Raw genomic sequence first — 24,639 nt, forward strand, 5'->3', positions numbered from 1 at the left:
TAAATACCATCATTTTAGAATATAATTGTATAAAAGTTGTAAAAAGATGTTTAAGTGTATTATTACTTGTCGGAAATATGCATTAATGAGTAAAATTGGTATAATGACATAAACAAATGCTTTATTATACTGTTTGAAATATTGAGTAATGCTAGATACTGTAACACCAGACCCTGCACTAAGCCTACTTTCTAAATATTTTTGGTTTAAACATATAAAGAGCCCAATTGAATTTTTTTTAGCACTATTTTACGGGACCAAGTTGTTTTTTTAACGGTTATCAAATTTTCTAATGGACTTGCCATTGTAGTTAAATTTTTGTAATATTTTTGGATTGGGTTAAAAATATTTTATGGGCCGAGAAGATTTATAAGACAAGCTTTAATATTAAAGAGTTTTGGATCGAGGCCCAAGAGTCAAAGAAAAACCCGAAGCCGTGGCAACCATGGAGCAGCTTTCACTCTCATATCCCATGCACATACGTCATATACTTCCATTAGGGTTTCCAACAGCGTGTATACGTAGCAACTATACACTGAGATCACACCACCTGCACAATAGTTTCTTCCATGCCACATGTTCCCTACCCCACGTCTACCTATCGCTGCCTCCCAACACCTGCTAGCACAGCCTCACACGATTGCTTCATGGAGTCATCTTTGCACCCCTGTGCCGTCCAAAAACCACACGACTGGAAATCCACGCACACCGTAGTCGTCTCCTGCACCATTGAATAGTCGCTTGAACCACCCTAAAGCAGTCCTGCCGCACTGCCAACTCTGTACGTTCAAGCCATCCTAAACAACCAAAGACTGCACCTTTCAGCCACTGTCACAAGTTCTCCACACCAGACACGAAACCCAGTAGTGTTCAACCACCGTCAGCCACTCCAGGTCCTCAAACGAAAACCAGCATTGTGCACCACTCTTCACGAAAAAATAGAAAACTCAACGCCGCTCCAAGTCTGCTGTGTTCCCTCCAACTAGCCACCGTGCAGCGGCAACAACCTCCACAAAGTCGCCCACGCCTCCATGCCCAGCCACCAAAAAATCTGGATTGTGTGCTCTGTTAGCACCACACTGAAACAAGGGAAGTGCTTCCCACCGTAAGCCACATCACCAACCCCACCCGAAATCACCACACTACACAGAAAGCGCCACTGGGAACCCCACGCCACCCCAAGCTGCCGCTGATCCCTCTTGGTAAGCTCATGCCGTGCCCACGGTTTCATCTCTACCTCTCCCTCTTTTTCTCACATTCTCGGACTCTCTCATCACTCTCTATTTCTCTCTCGTGCTCAGCCGCTTAGCTCGGCAGCATCTAGGTCGCACAACCCTCAGCCAGCTCCCGCCGCGTCTCTCCTCTTCGTGCCCAACGTCAACTTCGACGGAGTGCTCAGCTGCACGGAACCTTTGGTTCTGGTTTCTCGCTTGGATAGGCACAGCCGCATGATATTTACAAGCTAGCCATTAAAGCCCACAAGCTTAACTTGTGTTGGGCTTATTTTTTGCTAAGGCTTGGTTTATTTCAAAAGTTTGTTAATGTTTTAAGGTGTTTTGGGCTTAACTTTTAAGTTAGATTTGTTTTATCATGAGCTTAGTTTTATATTGGGCATTGATGAATTTAGAAAGCGATGATATTTTAGGGTTAAGAAAACTTTTAGGTTTTTAAGGAATTAAAATAGGTGTTTCATGTGTAAATATAAGGTGACTGTTCAATTGGAGATTTACTCAAGTTACATGATTTTTGTTATTAGGTGACTATTGTTATTCGCTTAGCGCTGTTGTGAGGAAATTCTGAGAAGTTAAGAAGTCCAGGTAAGCGTGCATAAAAATAAAATGGGCTGAGGTTGATTTTTGAAAAATATGAAAAGAAATTTGAAATTGCCTCAATTATTTGTTCAGCATCACACATGAAATTCTGTATAAAAATAGAGTATTTTCTAGCATGATTGGTGTAGACATGAGGTTATTTTCAGCATTCTGTTATTGAACTGAGAAAAATAAGCAAATATGAAAATTTGATAATTTTTGCATGTGACGTGAAAATGTTCTGAATTTTTTTTGGAAATGTGAAATAATCTGAATTTCAGTACTCTGTTTTGATATGATGTGGCATATGAAAAACCTTTGGCATGACTTTCTGATTCTGTTCTAACTTTGATTCTGGTTCTAATATGGTGATGATTCTGTTTTGCTCTAATATGTGGCATTGTCACGGGATATAATAGTGACCTCTGACCTTGTCACGGGATACAATAGTGACCTATGGCCCTGTCACGGGATATAATAGTGACCTCTGCCCCGGCCACGGGGTATAACAGTGGTCTCTGTTCTAAGTGTAATCGCTTTGGTAACATGGTGATTTATGTTCTGTTTGGTTATCCGCAGAGTGCACAACCCTACAACAGGAGTTAAACATGGTCTCTGTTCTAATATGATGCTATGATATGATAAGATGAAAATGTTCAGTCATGTTGTGCTGAAAGGGTCTTTGAATATGAAAAGTTGTTTCTCTTTTATATGAACAATTTGAAGTGTCGCTCTGATTTTCTGATAATATATATTTTTTGAGATTTGCATATTGAAACTGAAATGTTTTGTTTATACATTTTAATCTCTGTGAAAATACTCATGTTTATTGAGTTGTTGATAGCTCACCCATTTTCTCCATAACATTTTTTATATATTTTTAATTTTATTGAGGTTTTTGTTCGGTATTTCTGTAAAGGGACATAGATTTTTGGATCTAACAAATAAGTTATGTATTTTGTGGAGTTTCTATTTATTTCTTATTGATTATTGGTGATGTTTTTAAGTAATAGGAGCTAACTCTCCGGACCTCCAGGAACGGCGTGTTACAGATACAGTTATAGGTTGTGCAAACGCCACGTACTCATTTTGGAAAAGAGTGAGATTTATTATTAAAAAATTAATTTTTTAACATGAATACCTTATTTATTTACTTTTTTCAAAAAGAAAATATACCGCTTGCGTACTCTATAATTGCAAATATCATTTGTCAAAATTTGGTTTAGCATATTTAACTTAATTACAGGGAGGATGTATAAACAAGATCCGGAAGCAAGCATACCTGATGAAAGCAACAGAGATGAGGTACGCGCACTGGAGAAGGAAAATAATTTGCTCAGCACCAAGCTGATAATACTCCCACAGAAAGATTTGCCCTTCTCGAATACAAGCGGATAGCCGTAGACCGAGCCAAACAGGTAGAGAGCCACAACCAACCAGAGCAGGATGGTCACAAAAAGCTTGAGAATCTGCTTTACGAATTTCCGAACCTTAACCTTCAGTAAACCATTGTAGTAGTCGTTAATGTCTCTCATGTCCCAGTCCAAATCATCAGCTGGATCCTGTGCTGAGAAAAGGGTCTCCCTCATTCCACTAAAGATTTTCGCAACCTCCTCATCCTTCATGTACCAATTAGTTTTTAGAATATGATAATCCTTAAGTACCTTCACATCCTTGGCAGTTTTTACCAGCGCACTCATCAATTGAATCTACTTTCTAAAAACCGAATACAGGGAGACATCAGGCTTGTACATGACTTCGTATTCCATTAAGTTTCTAATAATTAACACCGAGTATACATTCACTTTAATGACCGGGAGCAAAATCGAGGCTGTTTCACGCTTAAACCGAATGCGATTGATGTGATCCGGGGAGAATTTCACTCCAACATCAGACAGCTTTGATGCTGTAGGCATCAAATTTTCCTCTCCAACCCCAGGTTTGTTTCCAATAAAGCATAGATAAAGTAACAAAGACCACGGTAGACCAACTAAACCTTTTACCAACTCAATTGATATTTTTAGTTCTTTTGGCAGAGGTAGACCCGAGAGAAAATCCAAGACTTCGGTTGGCCCCAGTTCTGAAAAATATGCTGCAACTATATTTCGACCTGTTCTTTCTTCCTCAATTAATATTTCCAGTTGTTGCTCAGTGAGCGTGATCAAGTGGTACAGAAGATCCAACATATGCGTGCGCTTTAAAGCCATGGAATCCGGGTAGTTCTCCAGCACATTGAATGGAGAGAGTGCTTCACAATAACCCAACAATAGTTGAGGAAGATTTTTCTCAACGATTAGTGACTCCGAGCATTCCATGAGTAAGATATGTTTCAGTAGAAAAATCGGAATTTGGTTTTGAAGCATCGTCGTATCCACAGCTAGGATCTCAATATCCCATTGGAATCTGCTCATATCTGTATGGGCTAATAAGCGAAGCAAAGTATCCGAAGAGGTTAGAGCAACTTTATCTCTGTTATGGTGACAAAGCAACGCAAACAAAAACAAACCGTCTATCGCCATTGCGCATGCTATCTTCTCGTCCCCATCAGTCAAGTACATCTGGTAACAAGCGCGGATGTATGGCCCAAGCTTCACGAGTCCCTGAATGAGTTCTTGGAACTTAATGTGTCTGAATTCATTATGAATGTTCCTCGCTACCCCAACCTTGTGCATCTCCAGTGGTGACTTGGAATGATAGAGGGGTCCTAAGCCTATAACCTTAGGGTAGTAAGCTTCTGGCTTGGAGTTGCTTAAAAACTTGGGCACAGAGAAGACACAAACTGGAGGAATTTCAAACTCGTTATTGCTGCTGAATATGTTAATGATGTCAGTGACAAATGGATCTTGCAGTACTTCGTTAATATCGGTGCCACTGGCAGATGGATGTTGCGCATGCTCATGCTCATTCTGATCAAGGCTTGAACTTGAGGCCATCTTGGGTAAGCTTCTAAGGACGTAGAAGTTTGTTTCAAATCAATGGGTTTGCAACACACAAGTTCGAGCAAAACTTGTGGATATTCTTATAATTCTAGTTTATAAAAATAGATATTTTATTTACAATAGAGTTACAAAAATATAATAAAAATTGACAATTTTTATTATTATTCTTACTTATTGCATGGAGTAGTTGAGTTGTCATGATCATAGTACACTCTTTCATCCGTTTTTTAAAATACTCATCATCTCACTCTACATATTTGATATATTTTAAAATTATTTTTTATTATTTTTTATTTTATTTTATTTTATTATTGTTAAATTAATTAAATTATTTTAATTATTATCCATACATCACATATTTGTTATATGAAAACTAAAATTAAAATTAAAGTAAATAAAGTGTGTAGTGTACCGAAATGATAAGTAAAATTATTATTATTATTATTTTATTATATGCTTGACTCGATTAGTGTTGATGTTTGAATCGGTCCTCCCTAAAATAGTTTTATAAGGTGGCCAACAACAGTAGTACTAGATAAGGTTAAACTTGCATCGTGATAAAGGACCTGAACGTGGCAGGCATTGCTGGCCATTTGGATAAATTGTTGTTTTGCTGTCGACAATGACATCCCTTTATAATATTCAATCGTCCCTGTTCGTGTAAATATTCCTTAATTCAGGCCAGCCTCCCAACAATGTGAGAAATAATGAATTAGCATATAATAGGATGCATGTCCTGATCATCGACGAAGATAAAGTACAAATAATATTGAATACACGAAAGTTATGTACAAATAATGAATCATCAACCAAAAGCATCTAGAGAATAGTCGTGTTGTTGTGTTATTAATGTTTCCAAACTGATCATTTGATCTCTTTTTCCAGTCAATTAATGTTGTTGTGTTATTAATTTAAAATTCATGAAACCATAAGTTAGCTAGGGACTTCTTGAAGATTACGTTGACTAGTTCCTATACTCGCAGCAGTAAAGGATCGAAGCACATGACTAGATGTCATGATTGTTGCCGAATATGTTAATGATATCAGTGACAGATGGATCTTGCAGATCACTTGCAGTCCAATATGGAGGTTTCCATTGGCAGATGGATGTTGCGCATGCTCATGCTGATCAAGGCTTGAACTTGAGGCCATCTTGGATTCTTGGGTACGTAGGGCTACTACGTACCGTACGTACGTAGTGTATGCTTGACTCCATTAGTGTTGAAGTTTAAGGATTTGAACGTGGTAAGCACGACCAATATAGTTGGATAAATCGCTGTTTAGCTTTCAACAATGATATCCCTTTTGGACCGTATAAAAGATCAGTGATTTTGAAAAAGATTGGGGATTGGAAACCCTTCACAAGCATATATCTTCAAGTTAAAGATGTTGTAACTCTTTATATTAATACTCGATTCCTGAGTTAATATTCCTTAATTCAGGCCCCCCAACAATATTGTGAAAAAATAATGAATTACATAAAATATATAAGATGTCGTGATCGACCAAGATAGAGTCCAAATAATATGCAATCCACGAAAGTTATTTACAAATATATTACAGACAAGTAATTCACAATGACACGATTTCATATGATGACATTAAATTTAATTTATAATAAAAGTAATTTTATAATCTAACGTATCACATCAAACCATCAATTTTTAAATTTACTCTTGTGGAGCCTCTTTATGTCTAAAACATTTCTCATGTACAAATAATGAACCATCAAACAAAAACATCTAGATTATAGTCTTCTTGTTGTGTTATTAATTATAATTTTTCCACTCTGATTTGATCTATTTTTCCTGTCAATTAATGTTGTGTTATTAATTTGAAACTCATGAAACCATAAGTTAGGGAGTTGAAGATCATGTTGAGTCCCTAAACTTGCAACCAACAGTAGAAGACTGAAGCACATGATTAGATACTTTCTCCTCTTAGAAGCCATCGATAAGTTTAAAACATCATGACGTTTTCATGAATCCTGAGACATATTTTTTATTTTATTTTATTTTATTATTATTATTATTATTATTATTATTATTATTATTATTATAACAAGAACATTATATTAATGAAAGAGACATTACAGACAACTATCAAGCCAAATTGCTTAGGACATGAAGTCTAGAAAACCTGCCCACCACATCTCAATAGACTCAACAAACCAAGCATGTCGGGCTAGCAACCTAATTTCCTACCTACTAACATGTTGAATCTGATATTCCTAAAAAACAACAAATAACTTCTTTGTTTCTTGCAATAAGATCCCCAGTATTGAAGAAGAATCTGTTGTAGTTTGTAACTCTCTTACCATTAATAGACAATCACTCTCTATGATCAGCTTTTTAATACCCATATGAGCACATAACTGCAGACCTCAGATGACAGTAAGGAACTCTATATCCCCAGGAGCAGCAACCTCAAATTCAACTTTGCTAGCAGCCATAACAATTTTACCTTTAGCATCTCTAAGTATAGCTCCAATCCCTGCTTTGTGTTGATCTGATCTAAACATAGCCCCATCCACATTAAGCTTCAGAAAATCAACAGGAGGTGGTTTCCAACCACAATACTTCTTTACCTCTGAAAGAGACTTAAGCCCTATGTCAGTGTACATCCTCTGAAGAGTTAAAGCATGCTCAACAACCTACCTTGGTTCAAGTATCTTCTTATTCCTCTCCTATACCAAAATCTCCAAGCTATTACAAAAAAAGTTGCCAAAGCCTCTGTTTTACCATAAGCTTGAACTAGCACGGCAACCTCCAAAATTGGGATATTTCTTTCCACTCCTTTCATAACAAGCAGAAAATTACCCCACTAATCTTCTATGGAAGGACAATTGAGCAAACATGAGTCAAGTCTTCATTTCCAACATTACAAAAACAACAAACCTCCTCATTAATAATCTTTTTTCTTTTTGTGTTGGTAAACCTTCCTTACAAGCTCTTCATGCAAAGGCCTTAATTTTGTTTGGAACTTGCATCCACCAAATAGTCCTCCACAGAGCCTGTTGTGTACTGGCATTCGAACATTCACCTAAGATTCTCTGTGATCCCTGCCTTATCAACATATATGATCCCTGCCTTATCAACCTATAAGCAGTTCTCACACTGAACAGGCCATTCTTCTCTTAGATCCAAGTCCACCTATCTGGCTAAGTACTTGGGCAGATTAGTATTTTCAGAATCTCAGAAGCAATATTTGGATTGAATAGAGCTCTCACTTTTGCTACATTCCACCAATTAGTATTATTGTCCAATAAACTATCCACTATTTCCTCCACATTTGTTGCAACTTTATTAGGATTGGCCAAAGTAGCATTATTGAAACTTGGAATCCAAGGCTCATTCCAAAGCTTAGCAATTTTCTCATCACCACTACAACCTTTAAGCAACCAAGATTTTGCTTCCCAAATTCCTCTCCTAGTGTATAAAGGGTTGCCCCTCAATTTTGAGTCAAAGAAATTTTCCTTAAAAAAGTATCTAGCCTAATAGATTTTGTGAAGTAATGAATTTTCAGCATTAAGAATTCTCCATCCCTATTTAGCAAGCAAGGCTAGATTGAAAGATCTCAAATCTTTGAAACCAAGGCCACCTTTAGCTTTAGACTCACACATCTTCTCCCTGCTAATCTAATGTATCTTCCTCTTCTCCTTTTTCTGACCCCACCAAAATCTAGCCATCATGGATTCCAAATCTTAACATAGTGTACCAGGTAATAAAAAGCAACTCATTGAATAGGTTGGTATGGACAAAGCTACAACTTTAATGAGAACCTCCTTACCACCTTGAGAAAGTAATTTTTTCTTCCAACTTTGCAACTACACCTAGCGGATTTGTGAGAGGCCTTCAAGGTCCTACGATTGTACAAGATGATGCTCAATCCAGTGAAGTGCGCCCTCTGCTGGACATGTCACTGCCTCAAAACGTGAATGAAGTACAGAGGCTGGCATGACAAATAGCAGCCCTCAACTAGTTCGTTTCCTAATCGACTGACAAATGCCTACATTTTTTCAAAGTATTACAGAAAGCCCAAACCTGGAACAACGAATGCAATAAGGCATTTGGGAAGCTCAAGGAGTATCTCAACAACCCGCTACACCTCGGCCAAGCAAAGTTAGGCGAAGCTCTAAGCTTGTACCTGTCTATTTCCCTACACGTTGTCTCAAAACCTTTGTTGAGGGACATGAAAGGCGACCAGAAACCGGTGTATTACACCAGCCAGGCCTTCCAGGGAGCGGAGGCGAGATACCCCTAGATTGACATGCTGGCCTTCGCATTGATAATGACAGCCCGGCGCTTAAGGGCGTACTTTCAAGCCCACCCAATCAAGGCGCTAACAAAAGCACCTTTGAAAAAGGTATTACATCGACCAGATGCCATAGGCCGTCTGATGAATTAGGCAATCGAATTGAGCGAGTTCGACATTGACTACCTTCCCCGAAACACTAGGGGCAACTGAAGTGGAACTAAGAGCCGACTCCCAAGTAGTCGTCAACCAAGTCTGAGTGGAATTCACCACAAAAGGTGAAAAGCTGAAGAAATATCTACAGTTGGTGTGGGAAAATGCGACTGTTTCTAGTATTTATGTATCCAACAGGTGCCAAGGGGAGAGAATTAGAGGGCCGACCAGTTAGTGCAGGCCACCTCAAGATAGGAGGATTCTCCCCTACTAGAACAGACAATCACTAGAACAATTGACACACTTGTCTTGGGATCGAAGTCTTGGGGATAAGGTTGGGAGTAGGGCAGTAAATGAACCAGTCTACTCGATAGCCTGCTTAGTACTTGCTCGGTTAAACTCGAATCGAACTCGACTCGTGAAAAAAAAAACTCATTCATTAAAGCAGATACCCCCTCGAATTGTAAATGACACGTACCCGACAAAACTTGACTCGACTCGGCTAAGGCTTGTTAAGGCTCGCTCGTTTATGCTAGAGTCGACTCATTAGCCCGACTCGATTAAAACTCATTCATATATTGATAAATATATACATACACAGATGTATATATACACACACATATATATATAGTAACTAATAATATAAGCATACCACTTTTATAATTAAATATATAATATCTAATTATTTATGTCTATATAGTGAATCTATGCTTCATAGGTATATTTTATAATATGTATAATAATTAGTAGATAAAATTTAATAATTTTATATACTAGTATATGAGAACCATATATGAAATAGATATATGATATCATATTAAGTGTATGTATTAATAATATATGTAGGCATATAATATATTGTTATTTTGGATAAATATCAACTAGTTAGATATTAATTATTTATAAATTTTTTAAAATTTTATAATTTAATAGAAGTTCTACTTCTTAGTTGTATAAATTCAATATTAGATTTTTATTTATTTATTTATTAATTAATTATTAAATCTTATTAAAAAAAAATACACAGTTCGAGCTCGAGCTCGGCTCGACTCGAACTCGTTTGTGGGACGAGCTCGAGCTCAAGCTCGAGTTGAGTGTTTAGCTTATCGAGCCAAGTTCAAACGAAGAATAAAAAAAAATCTCGAGCTCGAGCTGTAGTACATTGAGTCGAGCCGACCTCAGCAAGCCAAAGACCGGCTCGGCTTGGCTCGTTTACAACCCTAGTCGGGAGCACCGTAATGGGGAGATTTTAGTGATAAAATACCTAAATGCTGGGGAGCTCCCTGAAGAAATATGGGACACACAAAAGGTAAAAAATCAGGTGGCACGCTTCACCCTAATAGATGGGGTCTTGTATGGGCGAGGCTTCTCGACACCCCTTCTGAGATGCATCTCGCTGGAGATGCATTACATACTGGCCGAAATATACAAAATGTATGCGGGAATCATTCTGGCAAGAGAGCATTAGCAAGAAAGGTGATAAGGGCAAGGTACTATTAGTTACACGCCCTTAAAGACGCGAAAGAATTTGCCAAAAAATGCCTGAAATGCCAGTTGTATGCCCTGATACCACATTGCCCACTGGAAGAACTGGCATCGATCATGTCGCCTTGGCCGTTTGCGTAGTATGGAATCGACCTAGTCGAAACCCTACCCCTAAGTAAGGGGGCGTAAGGTTCGTGGTCGTCACTGTAGATTACTTCAACATGTGAGTGGAGGGGAAGCCCTAGCAACCATCATGGTAAATAATATCACCGGGTTCCTATGCAAGGCCGTGGTTTGCAGGTTTGATATCCCCCGCAGCATAATCTCAAAAAACGGTCGGCAATTCAAGTCACTACTACAATTAGTGTATAGAATTGGGAATCAACTTCAAATACTCTTCCCAATGTCACCCACAGGCCAACGAACAAATCGAGGCAACCAACAAGATGTTGCTCGAAATACTAAAGAAGCTAGCTCATAAGAAAGGAAGTTCGGCGGAGGAGCTCGTTGGGATCCTATGGGCATGCTGGAATACCGTCAGAACACTAATGGGAGAAACCCCTTTTGCCCTCACCTACGAAATTGAAGCAGTGGTACCGGTGGAAGTAAGGATGCCAACCTATAGGGTCCAACACTTCAACCAAAACTCCAACAATGAGAAATTGGAAGAACAGTTGGATTTATTAGAAGAAAAGAGACAAGAAGTCAAGATGCAGCCGTTGATCAACAAAAGAAAGGCCAAGCACTATTTCAAAAGGAGAGTTAGACCCAAGTCCTTCAAAGTGGGCGATCTGGTTTTGAGACAAACAGGAATGACCACGCAAGAGGCAGGGAAGCAGGGACCACGATGGGAAGGACCATTCGTCGTCACCGCCAACAACAAGTCGAGCTCTTATCGGCTTAAGGATTCCTAGGGAAACGAACTACCACACTCATGGAATGCAAAGCACTTGTGGAAATATTTTGCTTAAATGTACTAAGAAAATGTATTGAAGAATATAGAAAAACCATGAATAAAATTTGCTTTGTTCCTGAATTATATGTTTTGTCTTATAGGGTATTCACTAAAATCCAAGTCATTGGACTCGGCACGAAACAATAGGTGGTGACAGTCCTTTGATAGCCCGACCTTTGCTCACATAAAAGTTGAGTCACTAGACTCACCACAAACCAACAGGAGATGACAGTCCCTTGACTGCCAAACCTTCACGCACATAAGAATAGAGTCACTGGACTCGCCACAAACCAACAGGAAGTGACAGTCCCTTGACTACCCAACCTTCGTGCATGTGAAAGCTGAGTCACTAGACACGCCACAAAACAACAAGCAATGACAATCCCTTGACTATCCTACCTTCGTGCACATAAAAGCCGAGCCACTAGACTCGCTACAAAACAACAAGCAGTGACAAATTCTTGATTACCCGAATTTCATGCACATGAAAGCCAAGTCATTGGACTCATTGTGAACCAACAAGGTGTGCAAGTCCCTTGACTGTCCGGCCCTCACGTAAATGAATGCAAAAGGAAAGGAACACAACAAAACAAAAAAAAATGCCGAAAAGAGAAGAAGCCTAAATTGGTGAAGGATGGCGAAAGATGTGCATTGGGTAAATACATCTCCATTACATTTAAAAATAAATATACAAGCAAATAAATATACATTTAAAAGTCTGGAGTCGTGTCCAGGAAGCATCAGGCATCAGATCCTTGCCCAAGGTGTTGGCCAATTAGAGCGCATGACAGTCTGGCTAGAGAGAGATCAAGTCGAGATTCCTCAGGTTGGTCTGGGGGTTCTCCAATAAGTGGTCCCTCAACCTATGCAATAGTCGTAACCGGAAGCCTAGTTGAGAACCAGGTCGAGAGTCCTCAAATCAGTCAGGCTGACATCTATGCTAAAAGACGAGCCAGGGCCCTTAGTGTCCGCTAACTCAGACCTTAGGGCTTTGACATCCAGGTCTCCAGAGACCAGCTCCTCCTAGGAAGTGGCTAACCCAGACTTCAGAGCCTTTATCTGCAAGTCCCTATACTGCAGCTATCCCCTAGCTGAAGCTAGTTCAGACTCTAAGGTCTAACCTTACTCGTCTCGAGATCTGAGGAGGTCCGTCTTAGGCTTCTAGGACTTGGTGAGGTCCTGTAGGTCTTCTGCAACCAGTAGTACGGCCTCACGTCTGAGTTGTGTTATTTAACCGACTTGTCCTTCTCACCCTTAAGGTTGTGACATGATTTCCTAAGCTACTCCAACCCCAGCTCCTAACAGGCCAACCAATCTCACAAATTGTCTAGCTCCTCCTCTAAAAGCTTAGCCTCAAGAAGAAGGGAGCAATCTCCTCCTGAGACTTAGCCAAGTTGTATTGGAGGAAGGTCTTCCCCTAGTGAAGCTTGGCAATCTTCATCTTCTTATGCTTAGGGCCAGAGTACAGGTGGACGAAGGCCTCCAGGACATCATCCCTTTCCTTATTCGTCTTGCAGACCTCCATGCAGGCCAGGATGGCAAGGAACCGCAATGTCCGGACCTCCTCTTCCAGCTCCCCCTTTTCAACCACAATCAGGGCAACCAATTGGTCAACTCCCTGACAGGCCAAACAAATTTAGATAAAGTATAACACAAGCAAAGGAAGGAGTATGGCAAACAATAGTAAATAATGACAAGCATATCCTACTCATGAGAAAAAATTCTTGAGTTTGTCGGCTTATCAATAAATGGCCTTCGCCCGAGCTTTGTCAAAACCAAGACTAGTCCTTGAAGCACCGCTCCCACCAGCTCGGGAAGTCTACCTCTACGCTTCCCAACTGCCAGAGGGGTGAAGGAGGACAACCTTCGCCCCTATAAGGCATTGACTAGTGCAGTATTTTGGTGCCACCCACAGTCCAGGGGCGTCTGCATCACCCCCAACTCCGATTCAAGCGTCTCCAACTCAAGCATTGTTGAGGTGCCCCCATCACCTACTGGCACCTGCTTGGATACCCCCGGGATGTCTGAGTTAGCCATCGGCTCTGACTTTGGTTTCACCTCAGCACCCCCACCTGTCACAATCTCTTGCTCAATCACGGTCGGAAAACCCACGTCCACCATCGGCACGTGCCTAGTCGTCACTAGGGTGTCTGTGTCAACCACTAGCTCAAACTCGGGATCCCCCTAGGAACCCCCATCAACTGTCAGCTCCTATTCGACTTGGGTGGCTGCCTATTCAACTTCAGTGGCCACAAAGACGCCTCAAGCTTGCTACCCACCCATCGCACTTGTATCAACCAATGGAGCAATCATCTCAGCAAACTCTTTTAAGGCCCCCGACGAACAACCACAGGCTTAGGAGGTTTGTTGAAGGGAGCAACGGCACACGCCTTAGCATCGGCGCTTGGGGAGGGAGCCATCTCCAGGACGTCCTCAAATGGCATGATGGGAACTTCATATTCCCTTGGAGTTGGGCAACAAAGGCCGAGAAGAAGGCCATCTCGAGCTTTTCTTCTTCATGGCTAGGGACCTTCATTGGCCCCACATTGCCCAGTGAGGTGGAAGATGGGAACATCGGTTGAGACAAAGTAGGAAATCGGTCGGACCAGGGGGCGTCTAAACGACCTGAGGAAGGTTGCTGACCCTGGGTTGTCTTCACGATCCCCGACGAGGATGGGGCCTGTGAAGACTGGCCCAGAGGAGGCATTCTACCGAATTCGAAGCTCCTGCTGCTTGAACCCAATGGCTCACGAGCACCTTGTCCTCGATACGGGGCTTCTTCCCTCTCCCCTCCATCGAAGGACTCGGAGGTCTCTTCAGGTCCCGAGGAGCAAACGAATCTCTTAGGATACGACAGCTCCCAAAGCAAGATCGATCTAGAGACACCAGAAATCAATCAATATGGGCTCCAGTCCGCAAGGAGTTGGTACAAACTTTTTCTTGGTGTGTCTCCACCTAGGCATAGGGCGTGGCCAATCGATCCTGCTCTGGCTTGATCAAAACCAGGCAAAACTCCTTGTCCTCCGCAATGATGCCTAAAACAATACGGATGAGAAACTCACGACGGAGTCCTCTCCAGCTGGAAACTCCAAACCTTGACCCGATACGAAGAAGAATCGTTTGAACTAGTCCTTGACATGCGGAAAGCGGGGTTCCAGGCTGGCAATTTTGTATCCCCCTCGAGAACTAAAATTGCACAGGTTGTCGTCATGCCGCCGCACCCGATGCATAAAAAGAAACTCCCTAGTGGTCACGTCTGGGTAATCTTCACCCGCGGTCCGCAAGACCATGAGCCAGACAACTTAACAAGACATCAGGATCCTCAATGCATTGGGGTGAAGTTGGGATGGAGCTAGCCAGAAGAAGTCCAAGACATCTCAGACGCGGCAGTAGAAAGACAGCCATAGTCCATTAGACAACATAGAAGGGTACAATGCCACCTTCGCGACAAAACCCTTTGAGTCAAGTATTCCAAAAGAAGACTTCACCGACCTCAGGTCTCCAGAAGAAGCGATCGAGGACCAGTTATACCCCTTGAAGAACTAGGAACTGCCCTAAACCTCGGGAGAATCCAAACCCTCTAAAACCCTGGGAGGCCCCTCAAGAAGGGAAGAACGCGAATCCTGGGATGAGAAACGAGAGGGTTTTTGGACGCCATCAAAGAGAGGAAGAAGAAGAGCTAGGGATTCTTGAAGGATGAAGGAAGTCGGAGGACAAAAAGGCTAGGAACTCTCAAAGACAATAACAGGAATGAGAGGAATGCAAAATGATGGGAGCAAATCCCGCAATTTTCGCTACATGAGGGAGCGTGGGGTCGAGCCATCACACATAACCCCAGACGTGGGGGAATGAACGGACACACACAATGAGCAATAAATATGTCAGGCATTACGAACTGCTAGGGCATCGTGGAGTAAAAAAAGAGAGAGAAAGAGGAAGAAAGGAAAAAGGATGAAGGACGGAAAAGAGAAAATTCCCACCGTGTGGTTGGAATTTGCGAGGTAATTGGAAGGAATGTACGCATCCCTACTAGGTTGGGCCTAACTTGTCCTCGAAAGGCCTAGTGGCCAAAGTATAATCGGCCCACTAATCAGGATAAAGAGAATGAGGCCTAGGGCCAACACGAGAAGAGATTCAACGTGAAAGATGGGACGACATTTTTTCTAACACAACACTACACATATTAAATGGTCAGATAATGAATGCAGACTGGGATCCCAGTGAGTGCCCCTGTCCCTAACTGAATGCACGGATGATAACCGCACTCACCAACCAACCAAGGACACGATTCAAGGAAGCCATACCATATTAAGGACTACGGCATGGAACCTGGTACGGAGGACAGGTGTCCCTGACATTGGATGCAGGGGACCACCTTAGCATTAGGTATAAAAACCAAATCCTAGGTTAGAATTCCTCTTACGTACTCTCATATACAAAGATTCTCTCTAAGGATCAAAGGACTGACTTAGGCATTGGAGGTGTATCACCAGCCCCGAGCCCTCACATTTCTCGTATTGCAAGACTGTCGAGCCTATGGCCGATGTGCGAAACATGTTGTTAACATGTGTAGTCTGTGATTTTCTTTTGGAAAGGAAATTGAAGTTTCCTTGTTAGATTGGTGGTTGATTCATTTAAGGTGGTGTTCATGATTCAGGTTCTATAACTCATAGGGTTTCAAAAGCTTTTCTCTGTTGTAGGGACGAAGGCTTCTCGTCTAGGTTTTTCTTTTTTCTTTTTTCTTTTTTTTTTTTTTGTTAACCTAACCACATGGAGTCCCATGTCAAGGGGGCACGTCGAGCGGTAACACTCAAGGGGCCCAGTAGCATCTCTGTAAATTTTCTGTGGAAAATGATACTTGGCCCATAAATTTGCCCTCAAAGTTACCACTCAGGTATTTTAATTTTTTTTTTTTTTTTACTTAATGATTAAGAAAGTGACTATTAGTGAATTTCTGTATTTGTTTTAAATGTTTAAAAATGTTTAAAAAATATTTGAAAGAAAAAAGAAATAAAAAAAAGTATAATTGCACTAGTGGTAACTTTGAGGGGACAAATTGAGTGGGGCTGAGTACGAGCACCCAATTTATGTTCAGATTGTATTACATTTGACTTGTTTTTACGCTAGACTTGTTTTACGTTGAGCTTAAATTTTACGTTGGGCTGGTTTTAAGTAAATGACTTTCAACTCAGAAACTTAAATTATCCAGATAGTAATTATGGAAATAAATTTATATTAATTATGGAAATAAATTTATATTATTAAACATACATTTTTACAATAAGGATTACATTTATTAAACATACATTTTTACAATAAGGATTACATTTATATATTATAAGAGAGTAAATATTTTTATTTTTGAACACTTTAAATGTATTATGAACTGAAATTTCCGCTGCTTATTTTGACTGATTGTGTAAATTCTAATTATTCTATTAAAGTTATAATTTGAAAATAGAAATATGTTAAGAGTATTTAAATAGCATTAGTATTTATTAGTTTTGTATAAAACTGAGTAATTAGTAAATTATCCTTATTATGTATTTAATAGAAAATTATAACACGTTTTCTTAAAAAATTAGTGACATGGTATTTCGTATAGGTAAAGAACTACGAGGTGAGATTTTCGAATTAACACTACGAGATAAGTAGCTTGATCATAAATTAAGATTAGTACATGTTAGTTAGTTTAGATGATTATTATTAAATCATGTTATTTGATAACCGATTTTTATTTACATCGCATGTTATGATGTATGGCATGTTGTCCATAATAGTACACGACCATGTTATTTCCGCATCATGTCCAAATTTCACCTTTTATAATTATTTATGTTATTATGTATGTCATGCATCTCACGTCACATAAAATACGTAAGCTTTCATAAAATCAAATGTAAGATAAGATCAGTTTAATAAGATGGTTGTTTAGATGCATGGTACCAAAATGATTTGTGGGTAGATGTGCAAGCCACAGACTTAAGCGTGGTCCACCATAGTATACTAGAATACTATCAGTGGTTTCCCTTATGGTTACAAGATGTGGGATCGGTGCACAACCTTATACATATGGTTAAGTGTGTTGGTGAGTTAAATAATACAAGACAAGTCATGCATGTTATAAACATAAGTGTAAAATGTCATGATTTAAATTTTTCTCTAGCCTAAAATGTTTATGAAAAACCTTATATTTATTACATAGTAATGGGTTCCTTAATGAGCTTTCGACTCATTTTAGTTTTATTTCATGTTTTCAACCACCTATGTGAAGATGATGATGAGTACAAGCAGGTGGGACAGGCTTAGATGGAGCAGTTTGATTTAGTTCCAAGCTTCTTAGATTAATTTATTTAATGATAGAAATTTTACTCAATTATTTGAAGACATCAATTTTTTAATGACATGTTTATTTTATAATTTGTTTTATAAAATAAATGTTTATTTTTATCAAGTTATGAAACCTCTTGCCTAGCTTTATTTATGGAAGTACATATAACATCCCCAACCCACGCGAAGAGAGTATTACATATTTCTTCTCTTCCTATACCAATGATAATTTTGGTTTAGGTTAGGATGGGAAATGAAGCAAAGTGAGAAATTATAGTCATAGGAGATGTGCAATTGGAAACCAGAATTAGGTGCAAATTGCTTTCAAATATGTCAAACGTGTTCATGATATGCGTTATAATTTGATTTCAGTAGGAAAATTAGATGATGAAGGCTACCATAATCACCTTGGAGGTGGAAGTATAAACTTAGTGACTCACTCAAAAATGAGTAGCACAAAGGCTATCCCAAGTGCAGGAGGGTGTAGCGTAATAATTAGGAATAAATTCCTAGATTGTTTCCTCATAGAAAGTTACTTAAAATCAAACTCGTTTAAAATAGTGAAAATATTCAGAAAATAAAAGTAGTGGTAGGTGCAATGAATGGAAGAGTGCAATAGGAATGAAAAGGGCACTAGTCATGGACTAGATTCATATTTTTGAATTTTTGAGTGTCGAAATGAAATGTAAAAGACTAACAAATTAAAATTAACAATCAAGGAATCAACTAAACTAAAGAATCCTAATTAATCTGAAAATTAAATAATAAAACTAAAATTATTTAAGTCCTAATTAAGCTTTAATTAATCTAGTATGCAATGAAACTAAGAGATTAATAAAACTAAACTAAGAATTAAACTAGATTATAAAGTAATTGACAAAATACGAATTGAGAATTGAAAAGTCTCAAAATCAAGATTCTAGAGTTCATCCTTGTATTCAAATCACAAATTCTTAAAATCAATCTATAGCAATTGTAATCACTGTTAAATGAAAGCTTAAAGAAGCAAGAAAAATAAATAACGTAAATAAACAGCAAATAAAATGCCTAAAGGTCTAAGCCAAATATCTCAAAAAAAAAATCACAAAATTTAAACTACAATTAAATAAATAGTAGAGAGTGAAAAGAGTAAACAAAATAAATGGAGATGAAGATGAAAAGTAGTGGAGGAGGCTGGGCAGCGGCAATGGACCCTTCAAGGTTCTTCAACGGCGCCGTGTGCATCTCCAAAAAAAGTATGTTGTTCCGTCCCCAACCTCCAAACGAAAAATCCCAAATAATAAAACTCGTGCCTCTTACGCCAAAAGCCCTTCCTTTTTCTTTTTCTTTTTTCTTTTCGTGCGGCGTTCTGTTCGTAAAGCGAAAAAGCCCGCATGCATAAAACTCTCTTGAGTTTTACTTTTCAAAATGCCAAATTGTGCAACCGTCTAACTCCAAAATGCCCCCACATGCTAAAACTCAACATTTTCTCAAAACCCCAAAATAGCTTGGCCAAGAAATGTAAAACCAAGAAAACAGAAAAGTCAAAATATATATATATAAAAGAAATTAGAAATAAAATAAAATAAAATAAAAAATAATAATAAAATATCAAAAATATGTTGTGCATGTGAATGAATATTATCCTATTAATTCACAAGTTATTAAATTAAGCATCAATTATGCTATCAACCAATTTAAATCACAACTCAGATTTATTCATCTTAACCATTTCTCCATCTAAAACCAATAATAATGTAGTGAAATAAATAAAATATATTAGTTCTAAAGGTATAAAATATGCAATAACTCAGCTCAATCACTTAGTAAGGGTTCTCTTATTCTAGTCAGGAGAATGAAGATCAACACTCTTTACAAAACAGATGTAAGGTTGATTAATGGAGATGTTATTACTATTAAGAATGAAGTCTCCACTGAGCTATGATATAAGAGGTTTGGTTACATTAGTGAGAAAGAACTCCAAATTCTTGCAAAGACGTAGCTTATATCCAATATCAAAGGTACACAACTAATGTCTTGTACTCATTGTCTTATAGGAAAGCAACGGACAATTTCTTTTCATAAATTTTCTCCATATAGAAATGGTGATATTGTTGACTTATTTCACAATAATATCTACATAATGAATGCCAAAAGTCTTGGTGATGTACTTTATTACGTTACTTTTATTGATGATTACTCTAGAAAAGTGTGGACTTTTCCATGAAAAACTAAAGACCAAGTGCTAGATGTGTTCAAGGTCTTACATGTGAAAGTTGAAAGAGAAACTGGATGACATTTAAAATATATTATGAAAAAATTGACAAATTGAGAGAGTGAGTGAGGTTTTTTCTCTCAGCATAGTGGAGAGTCTCTTAGGCTGGGCTTCCTAGTCTGAAGAGTTGATGATGGCTGAAGAATTAACAAAGCAATGGGAAGGTTTTAGCCTTACAGTGCAAGAGAGTACATAATTCAAGGTGGAGTCAGCCATCCTTAACAAGGCAAAGGAAAGAGGAAGGTCATGCTTGTTTGCCATGGTCATTGCAGACAAAGTTGTTAACCAAGAAGCATTCAAGATGACCATGTCAAAGATATGGAACATGTTAGGTTGGATAGAATTCTCTGACATGAGGGAGAACAAATTTCTGTTAAAGTTTCAAAAGGAAGAGGATAGACAAAATATCATTCAAGGGAGGCCTTGGTCTTTTGATAGCTGGCTGGTGTGCCTCCAGGAGTTTGAGGGTGACTTATCTTTGAATGACATTCCTTTTCAGAACGAAGGCTACAAGTTCACAACATGCCTCTTGCATGTATGACAAAAGAAGCTGGATTGCAGATTGGGAGATGCGCAGGGAAAGTTGTGGATATCATTGTTGATCAATGGGGGCTTGGATGGGGGAAATTCATGAGACTTAAAGTAGAAGTGGACATCTCCAAAGCCTTGGCTAGAGGCATTTTTTAAATTATGATGGTCACCAAATATGGCTTTAGTTTAAGTATGAGAGACTACCAACTTTTTGCTTTAAGTGTGGTGTTATTAAGTATGTTAATAAGTTCTGTCCAAAAATGTCTTTGGCCAGAAGTGAGAATGCCAAAATACACCAATATGGTCCTTGGCTGCGTGCTGTTGCAATTCCTAAAAATGAAATCAATCAAAAGAGGTATGGGGGGGGGGGGGAGGTGATAGTGCAAAGCATAACACTGAAAATCCATGGCAAAACAGGGCAGAGAGGGGATGATGATGCCCCAAAAGGAAAGAATCCTATGCAAGAGCATTTTCAGGGAACCTATAAGGGAAATAGTATTCACAAGGAAAGTGTCATTATTTTGTCAGAGGAGAATAATGTGGAGGAGGGAAAGGAAGCTAAGGGAGGACACGAGGAAGCAATGGAAAGGCTGGGAAAGGAAACTTTATACAAAATTGAGGAGGCACCTTCTAATAATGGGGTCAAACTTCCCAAATCAAAAGCAGACTCAAAAAAGGAAGATGCTATAATTAAGGCACCAGGTTTTAATCGAGAACAGAAGAAGACTATAGCTAGTGCCACATCAGCAGACTCCACATTGGCTTCACACATTAATGCTCTGGACCAGTTTCTGACTGATCAGGCTCCTATTTTGGAAAGAACAAAAAAATGAGTCAATTGGAAAAGAAGAGCTAGAGACGGATTTTATGATGAGCATATCACTAAGAGCAAGGTCCAGATGGATAAGTGTGACGAGAGGAAAAGGAGGTTTGGAGATGCAAAGGCTGAGGTTTCTTATTTATATGGGATCAAGAGACAAAAGGTAGATCAAGTGGTGATAATGAAGACTAATGTTAAAGAGTTGGTGGAGGCTAATTTCCAGCCCCACCAACAACAATGAGTTGTTTAAGTTGGAATTGCCGAGGGCTTGGGAACCCTCAAACAGTTAGAGAACTTCACCTTTTGGTGAAGAGTATGGTCCCAAATTTTGTTTTCCTGATGGAAACAAAATGTAGAAGAACCAAGGTTGAGAAAATCAAGAGGTTACTGAATATGGAAAACAGTTTTGTAGTTGATTGTAAAGGTTTGAGTGGAGGTTTGGCTTTCTTATGGAAGGAGGAAATGGATGCAGTCTTGGAGTCCTACACTCAGCATCATATTTCCTTAAAAGTTAAGGATTCAATTGAACGGAAGACATGGATCTTAACTGGCTTTTATGGTAACCCAGTTACTGCCAAGAGGCAAGGTAGTTGGCAGCTGCTTAGAAGATTGAAACCAGCAAATGATTTGGGTTGGCTCTATGTTGGGGATTTTAGTGAAATTGTCAAAACTAATGAGAAATTTGGAGGACCAATGACACCCTATAGTCAGATGGAAAGCTTTAGAGAGGCACTAGAGGAATGTGATCTAAGTGATATGGGGTATGTGGGGAACAAGTACACGTGGACTAACAATCGTGGTGGGGTTGACTTCACTAAAGAGAGATTGGATAGAGGCTTATGCAATCCTCAATGGGCTAGTTGGAACACTAGAGCAATGGCAATCCCATTAACTGCACTTAGCTCTGATCATTTCCCAATTCTCATAACCAAGGATAATCCTCAGTAGGATGCAGGCAGTCAAACCAAACTTTTCAGGTATAAGGTGGGTTGGACTCAAAGAGAAGAATGTAACAAGTTAATTGCAAATGAGTGGAAGAGGCCAAGATTAGCTTCTAATAAGCTAAGCTATACCACTAAAGGCTTGAGGAGATGTCAATATCAACTGCAGCAGTGGAGCAAACAGGCAATGAGTAACAGTAAGAAGGATAAACAACAAAAGCTAGCCCAAATCAACAAATTACAGCAGTGTAATAAGGGAGACAAGCATGGCAGCATAAAAGGCTTAAAATGTGAAGTTGACAAACTGTTGGAAGAGGAGATTCAAATTGGAAATAGAGAGCAAAGCAGAAATGGCTTAAAGAAAGGGATAGGAACACTAAGGTCTTGTTTGTTTTCAGAAAACATCTCATCTCATTTCATCTCATCTCATCATTACAACTTTCCCAACTTCCAATACAAAATAAAATAAATAATTCAACTTTTTCAAATCCCAAAATAAAAATAATATTAAAAAATATATTCTAACAATATTTTATTCAACTTTTTAATTTTAATCTCAACTCATCTCATATCATCTCATCTCTGAAAACAAACGAGCCCTGTTCTTCCATCAATGTGCTTCTCAAAGAAGGAAAGTCAATAGGATTGTTGTGATGAAAAATATTTGCAAGTGCACAGAATTGTAACAAGTAGTAAAGTGTTTTTAAGAAAATGGATGTTGAACCCACAGGAATTAATTATGCTATTGAGTACTGAAATTTACTAAATTAATTACTATTTGGAAAACCGAAATTTAAGGAATAGATTATCTAAATTAAACTGAAAAAATAGCATTAAAATTAAGATTTTAAAGATAATACGAATAGATCAAGAGTGTTTGATTTCACTTAGCAAATCTTACACAATTTATTCTTTCTTATTATAGAATTTCAATTATCCCAAGTTGATGATAAAAATCTCTTAACTATTCAATATTTTCTCTCAAGCAATACTAAAAATATCTCCAACTAATAACTTCATATCTTTATGTGAATTTAACTAATTGGAGATTCATTAAATTCTTTGAATTTTTCTTGAAAATCACACTAATCGCAGTAAAGTATCTCTACTTTCGCTCAACTAATGGTGCTTAATCCTAGAGTTTTAATCACAAATCACCTCTCGGTCTCATTACGTTTCAATAGATCGAAAAATAATTAGTTAGAAACTGCAGGGAATAAGAACAAGGAATAAACACTCAATCATGGAAATATTGAAAATACAATAACTTAGAATATAAATTGTGTGTTCAATGCTAGACTACATCAAAGCTCTAGAAAATAAAATTAGTTCATAATGAAATTGAAAAGAAAAATAATAAAACTAGTGTTCTTCGTTTGAGTCAGTTGATGAAGCATGCGGCTCTCGTCTCTGCCCTCCAGATCCGCCTCCTTGAAAGAAACTTAAATGATAAATTTTGGACTATTGAAATCTAAAACTCAGACTCTCCTCATTTATTCATCCCACAAGACGGGATTAAATAGATGTCAAAAATCAAATCATTTAATAAGATAAATACGGCTACAATTTAGTCTAAAGATCTGAAAAATAGTTTATAAAGATAAATGTTAACATAAAAGAAAATTATCCTAAGACTAACGGGATTATCTAAAATGGAAGATTCAATAATAGGCGGCTTGATTTACGAAATTCGGAAGGATTTGGTGGTTAGCAGATTGATTGCAGAACTCAGAAGGGTCCCACCAAGTAGATGTCATGTGCGTTGAATATAACTGGTCTCCTCGCCTACTGAGAGGAAAGACTCCCGATCAGGATGATATAACCCTCTCGCCAACCTACCGAGCAGTAAAGCTGCTCGCCTTTACTAGTTGTTGCCCACGATGTCGTTTAGGTTGGTCTTTTAAATTGGTCGTTTAGACTGATCGCCCAATCTAGTTGCCCAGAGCCTTATACCAAGTCTTCTCGCCCGGAAGGTAAAATATCTTACTTATCGCCTAACTCTTGTCACTAATTTTGGTCGAGCCTTCTAGTCACGCCTTTTGGTCACGAGTTTCCTCGCCTAAATCTTCTCGGCTCTCTTCAGATCTCAGTACCTCTCATCGATCTGGATCTATAGTCTCTTCTTTTGTACCAAAATGCTCTCATTTTGCACTAAATCTTTTCATT

General features: G+C 38.7%; 1 protein-coding gene across 1 annotated transcript; it reads right to left on the bottom strand.

Moving 5' to 3' along the window:
* Positions 1-3,520: 3,520 nt before the first annotated feature.
* LOC121240802 (putative UPF0481 protein At3g02645) lies at positions 3,521-4,744 on the bottom strand. Its single transcript, XM_041138333.1, has one exon. The coding sequence runs from the start codon at positions 4,742-4,744 to the stop codon at positions 3,521-3,523; it is 1,224 nt and encodes a 407-aa protein (XP_040994267.1).
* Between the last annotated feature and the right edge of the window lie 19,895 nt (positions 4,745-24,639).

This window comes from Juglans microcarpa x Juglans regia, chromosome 7S (genome assembly GCF_004785595.1).
Source record: "Juglans microcarpa x Juglans regia isolate MS1-56 chromosome 7S, Jm3101_v1.0, whole genome shotgun sequence".
NCBI classification, from domain to species: Eukaryota; Viridiplantae; Streptophyta; class Magnoliopsida; order Fagales; family Juglandaceae; genus Juglans; species Juglans microcarpa x Juglans regia.

Bases quoted from the DNA above. Each gene is read 5' to 3' on its own strand.
- LOC121240802 (XM_041138333.1), bottom strand. From the start codon at position 4,744: ATGGCCTCAAGTTCAAGCCTTGATCAGAATGAGCATGAGCATGCGCAA.